Source organism: Conger conger, chromosome 2 (assembly GCF_963514075.1).
Source record: "Conger conger chromosome 2, fConCon1.1, whole genome shotgun sequence".
NCBI lineage: Eukaryota > Metazoa > Chordata > Actinopteri > Anguilliformes > Congridae > Conger > Conger conger.
The window spans coordinates 88647566-88657565 of NC_083761.1; the positions used below are offsets into that span (position 1 = coordinate 88647566).

Here is a 10000-nt window from a genome sequence, read left to right on the forward strand (position 1 = left end):
TGATGAAGAACCTGTATTTATTATTTATTTATTTCCTCGACAGAAATTCTTGTCTTTGTTTTTTTAAGCACCTTTTTTTCTCCTTTTATAGAACCACTTTTGTCAGCCCTCGGCTGTAGGGATTGCTTTTTGAACGTGTCCAGTCACACAGCGTAAGTCCGAAGTGCAGTCCTGACGCTTGGTTCTCATTTATGTTTAGTTCATAGTGAAATGTGTGGGTTTTTTTCAGTTTAACCTGGTCCACGAAATTTACACCTGCCATGCTTTAAAAAATAATGAAATGAATAAAAAGACTTCATCAAAGTGTACTTTCACACACCTGTCTGTGCTGCTGTTGACCACGTATTGACTGATCGATCAATCAAACTTTATTTGTATCGCACTTTGTCGAGGACCCGGCCCTAGGCCCGCCTGATGAGAGATTGACAGAAGATGGGTTAGGCAGGAATGCATTGTTAACCCCTCGCACACGCCAATGGGGTAGGAGTAAAAGCTCCCGTAAGAGGAGAAGTATATGGTACAAGATAAATGTACAACCGTATATGGATACTGAGGAGTCTGAAGTCAGAGGACTTGGATTCAGGGTTTTAGAGAGCAAGGCTAAAGGCCTGACTGAGGCCATGCGTAGAATGTGTTCTAGCATGACCATGGAAGATGCTGAACAAGCTGAACGGGAAATTGGTGACCCAGGGAGTTTGGCGTTCAAGGAGACGGTAGATGGGATAACATACTTGGTTGACGCGTGCGGCTTGCATGAGATCAAGGTGTGGAGGAAGTCAAGGAGAGACTATGAAATTGAAACAGACACCAGTGATGAATAGGTTCCTTAAAAAAATACAAAAAAGCTAGTGTTTTTCCACTCGTATATTAAGATGGTGGAAATTCCCAAACCGGAGGGGCACATGAGATAAAGTATTGGGGAAATTTCAGTATGAGAAAATGACAGTTGGAAAAACAGAAATAATGAATATGGTCATTAAAAAACAAGTTGCATAAGAGATAAATGTCTTCCCGCTTGAAATATTGGGGACATCTCTTATCAAAAAGGTACACTTTTGTATGCAGAAAAGATATATAAGGAATAAGCTTTTAGACCTTAGGGTAGGATCTTAGAATTTTGCCTCACAAGATATCTACGAGCTGTTGAAGAGAGAGCAACACAAGACAGCTGTATTCAAGCTGGAGTGGCGCGCTCCCTCTGCGCGCCACTCCAGGATATGGATATGGAGAGAGGAGTGATGTACGCGGTGCGGACTCAGTTGAAGAAAGAGCCACGCAGAACAACTATAACCAAGCTGGAGTGGTCATTATAATCTATATTACTTGTAGAAGTAGGAAAAGTAACACATTATAAGTTTCCTTTTATTTTAATATCTTTAATTTCTCATTAAGGTACTATATAAGGTCGAAAAATGTAGAGAAGTTATCATAGTTAGATAAATATAATATTCTAGGAATAGTTTCTTTTAAACGTCCAGAAGGGGGAGCTATAGGATAAGGCTAAGGCCAAAGAGGATGGGTATTTAAGGGGTGTACCTTGATTTTTAAACATCATAGGTGGAAAGGTAACTTAGAAAGAGCTAAAGGGGTATATGTAACTTGCATGTGATTAGCAAACTGCAAAAGATGATATGTACACTGTAATCTGTATAACTCTATTCTTTTGATTGATTATAATAAAGTATATCTTACTATAATCATATGTGATAAAGATTCTTTAGAGGAATACATTGAATACAGGACATCGAATACCAGATTTGCATCACACCCTTCACTTCGAGACTGGGCTGGAAGTTCAGTAGAACTTACCAGGGCTCCAGGACGTTCGGAGTACTTGAGTTCGTCCCCGAGACACCTCATGGTGAGGTACTGCTCGTGGGAACGTGAGGTCTGAGCTCGGCAAGGGGTCCGTGGCTCACGACAACTTTTCACCACCAGGTGATGTCACAGCACGGTGATGTCACATATAAATGGCAAGCACATATCCAGTAGGAAAACATTGTTGAAGCCAACAAATTTGCCCCTTTAATTGCCAACATTTTCAAAGTTGGGAAGCCAGCTGTTATGGATCAATATGAAATGGAACCCTGCCGGCACCTGACTGGTTGGAGAATACTTTATGCAAATGAGATGGACACACCCACTCTGCCAGAACATTAATATTTATTAATATTGAATAATTATTAATTTATTAAAGTGCCCTGCAGATCGCATTGTTCATTGTTTATGAAATAATATAATTTTAGCTTGAACCTTTTTAAGCCATTAATATTATTTCATAAATGTTTAAATAATGGCACAGATTAAAATGCAATAAAGCAGGCACACACACAGGTTTGCAGCTGAAACAGTTTGGTCTCAGGTGTAATTGCCCTTCAATAGACACACTCTGCTTTTCACTTCCTTCCTTTGAAGTTTTTCTGGGTTGTTTTATTTATTTATTTTATTCCGAGTCAGTGTTCTAGAAAATGTTTGAAATGCCAGTTGTGATTACATCAGCATTGGAATGCTCAGTTAAGAACATTCTAATCAGGCACGTGTGACCCTCACTCTGTTCTGGAGACTGATTGGCCCTGACTGTGTTTTTTCCCCTGCACAGCGTCCCTGTATTAATACTGTAACACTAATAACTGTTATTAAAAGCATTTCACACCTGACTGTTCCTGCTTATCTGCTTTTTTGTGGATCATTTGTAATGCTGGCTTATTGATGAACAGTAATTCCTGCATTTTGGGTGAGATATCGTTTGCCCCTAAATGTTATTGTACATTATTTTACTGTACTGGTTCCAAGAGTTGCATTTCATTTGGAAAAAATAAATCAGACAAATCCTGAATGTTTATTTTCGCAGAGAATATTCAAACTAGAGTTAATTATCAACTGTTATTAATAAAAGGGTTAAGTCGTCCCTCTTAGCAGTTTGCAACTCAGCGTCCCTGGTTTTGCATTTTATTGTTTTTGGAAACTAACTGTGGCTCACCAAAGGCTGAGGCCTTTTCACAGAAAATATTTTATTTTTATTTATTTCCCTTTAATTTTACAGAGTAGGTTGACTGAGCATGCGTGCTCTTTTGCAGCAAAGCCCTTTTAAGTAGCCTCAGCTGCATGACTTTATAAGTTGTGGGAAAGTTCTTATTGATCATTGTTTTGTTGTTGGTGGAGCTTCAGTGTTACCGTAGTTAGTTTAGGTGCATGAACAGTTGGTCAGTAGTATAACTGGGTAACAGTTGGATACTGAAATCTGGGACTAATTCACACCGGTGCTCTTGCTCAGACCGAATAGCAGCGCAGTGCTCCGCGGCTTCACGAGCTAACGCTACAGTACCCATGCACTCAATGAGTGAATGATGTCATTCTACTAATGACCACTAAGTGGTGCTGTTCCCCACAGTGAGACGCGCTGCAGGGAATAATGTAATTCTACTAATGACCACTAAGTGGTGCTGTTTTTATAGGTTATTTTTAATCACGTGATTGTCTTGTCTGTTAACACACATTGTCAATTAAGAATCAATTAGGAAAATTACCCTTACGCAAGCTACTAACTTAAATGAATACAAATGTCAGTAAGAAGACGGCTAAATGGCGTGTGTGGAAGGCAATCACGAAAGCTGATGTTTTACAAATCATTAGACCACCTGAACATCAAGTCTACTACACATGGCAAATACAAATGCAAAACATGACAGTCCTAGATTAAAATACACACAAAAGATGAATAATGAGTGTGAGTGTGTGTACAGTATGTTGTGGGGGTGAGAGATTGTGTGTGTATGTGTGTTGTGGGGGTGAGAGAGATTGTGTGTGTGTGTGTGTGTGTGTTGTGGGGGTGAGAGATTGTGTGTGTGTGTGTGTGTGTGTTTTCATGATTGACATGTGTCTATGTAAGCGTGTCTGATGGCTTATGTTTGCAGAAGGATGACTGTGGAAAAGAGGAAGTGATGTCACAAAGGAAAGAGGACCCCCCCCCCCAAGTCATCTGCACAGGCAGCAGTTTAGTCCAACCCATCAATCAACCATCTTACCAAACACTGTACTGTCAGCAGAGAGAGAGAGAGAGAGGGAGAGAGGGAGAGAGAATATATGGAGAGAGAGGGAGATAGATAGAGAGAGAGATGGATAGAGAGGGGGGGGGGGGTGCAGTCAGCGGGGTACATCAGTGGTTATAAGGTACATATATGATTTATTTCCCAATTATAACGTATTTTAGTATTTATTTACCCATGTTGTTCCCCCTGTATTGTTTTGATGGACATTACCATGAAATTTACAGAAAAGTGTGTATGATTTTTCTTTATTTATAACTTTTTTTCCTACACAGTGCTCAAGAATGTCAAATAAAGGAACCAAAGGGGGTTTTTACGAGAACAGGAGGAAATGCCTGAAGAGAGAGAGAGAGAAAGGGAGAGAGGGAGAGAGCGAGAGCGAGGGATAGAAAGAGAGAGGGAGAGAGAGAGCGAGGCAGAGAAAGAGAGAGGGAGAGAGAGAGCGAGGGAGAGAGAAACTGAACCAATTGAAGGCAGATTGAACTGGTTATGTTTCATGTCACAACTCTTACTTCTCCCTCTCTCCCCCTTTTTCTCCCTCTCTCTCCTCCTCTCCCTCTCTCTCCCTCTCTCTCCCTCTTTTTCTCTCATTTTACATTTTACATTTACATTTTAGTCATTTGGCAGACGCTTTTAATCCAAAGCGACTTACAAGTGCATAGGTTCTACCACAAGTCAAAGCATCACATCCAGAACTAGGAAAATACACCTGGACTGCTGTTCTAAACATATAGTCGTCATCATAAGTGCAATTTATTTTTATTTATTTATTTATTTATTTATTTTTGGGGGGGGGGGTTAGACAGGGATAGGGGTATCAGAAGGGGGGGGGGCGGGGTAAATCAGGAGGGAGGACTAAGGTAGAGTTTGAAGAGGTGTGTTTTGAGTCTGCGTCGAAATAGGGGGAGGGATTCTGCTGTTCTGACAGTGGTAGGCAAGTCATTCCACCACTGAGGAACCAGAACGGAAAACAGGCGTGAACGTGCAGCTCGACCGCCAGGTGCCCGTAGAGAGGGAACCGTAAGGCGACCAGAGCTGGCAGACCGGAGTGGTCTAGCTGGGGAGTAGGGAGTGATCAGGGATTGTATGTAATGTGGGGCAGTCCCCTTAGCAGCCTGAAATGCCAACACTAGGGCCTTGAATCGGATGCGTGCGGCAATAGGAAGCCAGTGGAGGCCAATGAGAAGCGGGGTGACATGAGCCGACCTGGGCTGACTGGTGATCAAGCGGGCTGCAGCATTCTGGACCAGCTGGAGGGGCTTGATGGCGCACGCTGGGAGACCGGCTAGGAGGGAGTTGCAGTAATCCAGGCGGGAAATGACGAGCACCTGGACTAGGAGCTGGGTGGCTTTCTCCGTCAGGAGATGACGGATGCGGCGTATATTATACAGAAAGAACCTGCAGGTTCTGGCAGTGGAGGATACTTGTGGAGCCAGGGAGAGGCAGTTATCAAGAGTCACCCCAAGATTCTTTGCCGTACGGGAGGAGGAAACTACAAAGTCCTCCACAGTCAGTGAGAGGTCGATTGACGGAGAGGACTTAGCAGGGATGTAGAGAAGCTCAGTTTTGGCAAGGTTGAGCTTCAGGTGATGGGAAGTCATCCACGCAGAGATATCAGCCAAGCAGGCAGAGATCTGTGTGGTGATTTGGGTGTCGGGGGGGAAGGAAATGAAGAGTTGGGTGTCATCAGCGTAGGAGTGATAAGAGAAGCCGTGGGAAGAGATAACAGAACCAAGAGACATGGTGTATAGCGAGAAGAGGAGAGGCCCAAGAACCGAGCCCTGCGGGACTCCAGTTCGTAGGGGTTGAGGGTCGGAGAGTGCGCCCCTCCAAGTCACCTCTTAGGAGCGACCAGAGAGGTAGGAGGAAAACCAAGCGAGTGCAGAACCTGTGACACTCATCCCAGACAGCGATGAGAGCAGAATCTCATGGTTGACTGTATCAAAGGCGGCTGACAGGTCGAGGAAGATGAGGACAGAGGAGAGGGATTTTGCTTTAGCAGAGTGGAGTGCCTCAGTGACCGCGAGCAGGGCGGTTTCAGTGGAGTGGCCACTCTTGAAGCCAGACTGGTTGGGGTCATGGAGATTGTTGTGGAGAAGATAAGTGGACAGTTGGGAGCAGACCGCCCGTTCCAGGGTTTTAGCGAGAAAGGGAAGAAGAGAGACAGGCCGGTAGTTGTTCAGGGCAGAGGGATCGAGAGTAGGTTTTTTGAGGAGGGGAGTGACTCTGGCCCTCTTCAGGGAAGAGGGCATGGTGCCGGAAGAGAGGGAGGTGTTGATTAGAGAGGAGAGAAAAGGGAGAATGTCCTCAGATATAGATTGTAGGAGGGGAGAGGGGATGGGGTCAAGAGGACAGGTGGTTGGGCGGTGGGAAGTAAGGAGTTTCAGTGTGTCGGTGTCAGAGAGGGGAGAAAAGGAGGTTAGGGAGTTGGGGAGGGTAGGAGGGTCAGCAGGGGTGGAGGGTTGGGAGAAGGAATTGCGAATAGCATCAACCTTCTTTTCAAAGAAGGAGACAAAGTCATCAGGTGTGAGTGATGAGGGGGGTGGGGGGGGAGGGGAGAGGAGAAAGTTGAAAACAGTTTGTGGGGATTAGAGGCGGCCGCGTTAATTTTCGAGTGAAAGAAGGAAGATTTAGCTAGAGAGACAGAGGAATGGAAAGATGATAAGAGGGCATGGAAGGAAGCCATATCACTGGGGAGACAGGACCTTTTCCATTTTCTCTCCGCCGCCCGCAGTTCGGTTTGGACAGCTCGTAGAGCATCAGAAAGCCAAGGACTGGGGGGGGGAGGCCCGAGCTAGTTTGGTGGTGAGGGGACACAGAGAATCAAACGAAGATGAGAGGGAGGACATGAGAGTTGTAGCCGCATCATCGGTAGACAGTCGAGAGAAAGACTCCGCAGATGGTAGGGAGGAGAAGATTGTAGATGAGAGGGTGGAGGAAGACAGGTGGCGTAGGTTCCTCTCCCTCCCTCTCTCCCCCTTTTTCTCTCCCTCTCTCTCCTCCTCTCTCCCTCCCTCTCCCTCCCCCTTTTTCTCTCCCTCTCTCCCCTCCTCTCTCCCTCCCTCTCTCCCCCTTTTTCTCTCCCTCTCTCCCTCTCTCTCTCCCCCTTTTTCTCTCCCTTTCTCCCCTCCTCTCTCCCTCCCTCTCTCTCCCCCTTTTTCTCTCCCTCTCTCCCCTCCTCTCTCTCCCCCTTTTTCTCTCCTCCTCTCTCTCCCTCCCTCTCTCTCCCCCTTTTTCTCTCCCTCCCTCTCCCTCTCTCCCTTCCTCTCTCCCCCTTTTTCTCTCCCTCTCTGCCCTCCTCTCTCTCTCCCTCCCTCTTTTTCAGTTCAGCGCATTTCAAAATAATGCTGACATTTTTTTTCTTTTTTTGTAAATGAAAAATACAGAAATCATTGACATATACAATGTCTGTGTAATGTCAGTAATATGTAAATACATTCAGCAAAAAGCTGTGTGCAACAGGTCTGCCCTTCTCCCTGTGGAGGATGGGTTTATGAATACAGTTCAAATGGAGAAATGGAGACATTATTATGTCCTTCGTACCTTAAGTCCCTAACCTTAAAGAGGCTACTTCGTCTCTTTCCAAATATAACGACACAGTTACTCACGAATATCCCCAGACCTTGCCCACAATTTGATCTAAAAATACTTCCTACTGAAGTACGTCAACTGTATCTATCTGCACACAATCTCAACCAAAGCTGGGGCTCAATGTCAACATTGTTTTCACACGTTTAGGCTAATGGAGGATGCTTATATATTATATAGTTCATGCTTTCATGTCCTTATGACGGTTGTGTTGCTATTGCTGAAGTAGATCGGATTAAGTTCTAATGTCGGGATCGAGTCGGGACACGTGAACACCGTATGACTGGCAGTCTAATCCACCCTGATGTGACTGAAGATATAGCCTGACCTTAAAATACTGTATGCAAATAAAGCAGCTTTTTAAAGGCACAACAGGCCTAATCATTCAAGAGCCAATGCCGTGTACAGCCAGCAACACTTTTAACGGCCGTTTTGTTACATGATGATGAGATTGTCAAAAAATATAGCTCAATGTCCTGAAAACATGAAATGACGGTCTTCTATTGCTAAATTTGCATTTGTGTAAGAACCAGGACAGTAATGATTGATGAAAAGTAAAAGCTTCCTCGGCGTGTTCAGGGTAAGTGGCACAGCCAAGCGTGACATTTGCATATGTAAAGTCGAACTCAGAACAGATGTTATTACCAATAAATCGTCCAATATCTCTCCATAAATTGTGCGTTTAGCCACAGTAAGTTACCAAAACAAGTCGGTAGTTTCCCCGCTCGTGAGGAGGAGAGAGGGGTCGGTCTAGAGGACGAAACACTGGCGTCTGTTCTGCTTTGTCCATATCGGTGGGACAAAAAGAACGTGAGAATGACATCCAATCCGAAGTCAACATGGGTGAGCAGAAACTGAGTAGAACACGCCCCTGTTCCGTGTTGCCGTTCGTTGCGTACGGAGTAGCGCAACAACACGGCCTTCAGCGGCCCGGGCCCGGGCCCCCACTGCGCAGGGCCGACCTCCGGGCGGGGAGGAGGGACCAGACATAAAAATGCTCCTGATCTCAGCGAAAATCAAACAGACCTGTGGAAGGCGATAACGGACGGCTCGAACCAGCTCATAATAATAGGTTACGCGTTGTGATTTACTCCTAGGTTATTATTCTAGGGGATTCACTACAGATTCACTACAGATCTAGCTTGCTGACTGCAGGCGACAGGGTCTTTTCCGAGTCGCTGTTGCCCCGGAATCTTGTGGAGGAGAAAGGCGAACGTTTCTTCACGGCCCGCTTCTTCAATTATCGCTGTTATATTATCTTTTTTTTTTAAGGTGTAAAGTCAAACAATACGGCGGTGGGGAAATGATTTGCACGTTAAGCAGATTCTTTGCAACCCTGGTTGTGCTGCTTGCCTGTAGCAGCAAAGAGGCGGCAGAAGCGTGCAGCTGTTCCCCCGTCCATCCCCAACAGGCATTTTGCAATGCAGACATCGGTAAGTAGTGGCTTGTAACCACTCGTGTATTTTAGCCAGGGGTTGTCATAGTCAAGAGTAGACGTGTAGGTGCTTGGAGCCCTTCACCGAATAAGTGTTTGTAATGAACACTTCTGCAGCGTCGGGCTCGTCTCTTACGAACGGCACAGCCAATGACGTACGAAGAATTGCAGTTCGGTAGCCTACTTGGCTGGGTCTACCGTCATCGCGTTAAGTTTTATTTAGAATTATGACAGCGAAAGCAATTGCCCAATTCCATCGGCCTGCCAGTGTTTTGGTTTAAGTTTTTTAAATCTCTCCAGCAATTCATCTTATTTGGTAACAGCAACGTGTAGTTTTGGTGGGTGTTTGAAAGAACGAAAACGTGAACTTCTGGACCGAAGTTGAGCGTTTTGAGTACCGTTAGCAAGCTAGCGCTACAGCCAGAATACATTCATTGTCATAGCTAGGTAGTCAAAGCCATTGATTGATTCAATTAGGAAATGTGTTCACTTTGACCGCCCCTGTGACGAGGCAAATATTGTAGCCTACATATTTATAGCATGATATTGTTCCGTAAATAACGAGAATCTAGCCAGTCTGCACGAAGTTAATAAACTTCTGTTATAAGCACTGCGTTGACCTCTGTTTGCCTCGGTCGTCTCTTGGCATGACAACCAAATAACTTGGACTTCCACGTGGTTTTGAAAGAATCGGGTTACCCCAATAATTCCCTTGCACAGTTCTTGCTGAGAAATCTGTTTTTAGCCATATTCAGTGGCTGGATTTGGGGCGTAGGAAAGACTCTTTGAAGGATTATTGGCCTACACATTAGAACTTTTACCCCAACCAGAAGTGCGATCTCAGAATTTTAACAAGCTGTTATTTATTATTTATTTTATTTATTAATTAGCTGCTTGTCGTGTTTACCGGGATTAAATGCATTCCATGCAG

General features: G+C 44.8%; 2 protein-coding genes across 4 annotated transcripts in view; both read left to right on the forward strand.

Moving 5' to 3' along the window:
- Positions 1-16, forward strand: part of LOC133121841 (soluble calcium-activated nucleotidase 1-like) — a 9850-nt gene extending 9834 nt beyond the window's left edge. For all 3 annotated transcript variants that reach the window (XM_061231342.1, XM_061231340.1, XM_061231341.1), the window contains one exon: positions 1-16. This exon is cut by the window's left edge and continues 3029 nt beyond it. The gene's annotated coding sequence lies outside the window, so the exon portion shown is untranslated.
- An 8541-nt stretch (positions 17-8557) lies between these two features.
- The window catches only part of LOC133122694 (metalloproteinase inhibitor 2-like), a 12436-nt gene continuing 10993 nt past the window's right edge, over positions 8558-10000 (forward strand). Inside the window, exon 1 of the mRNA XM_061232797.1 lies at positions 8558-9067. Within this exon, the coding sequence (XP_061088781.1) occupies positions 8938-9067 (130 nt within the window). The 5' untranslated portion in view covers positions 8558-8937. The remainder of the gene's footprint in view (positions 9068-10000) is intronic.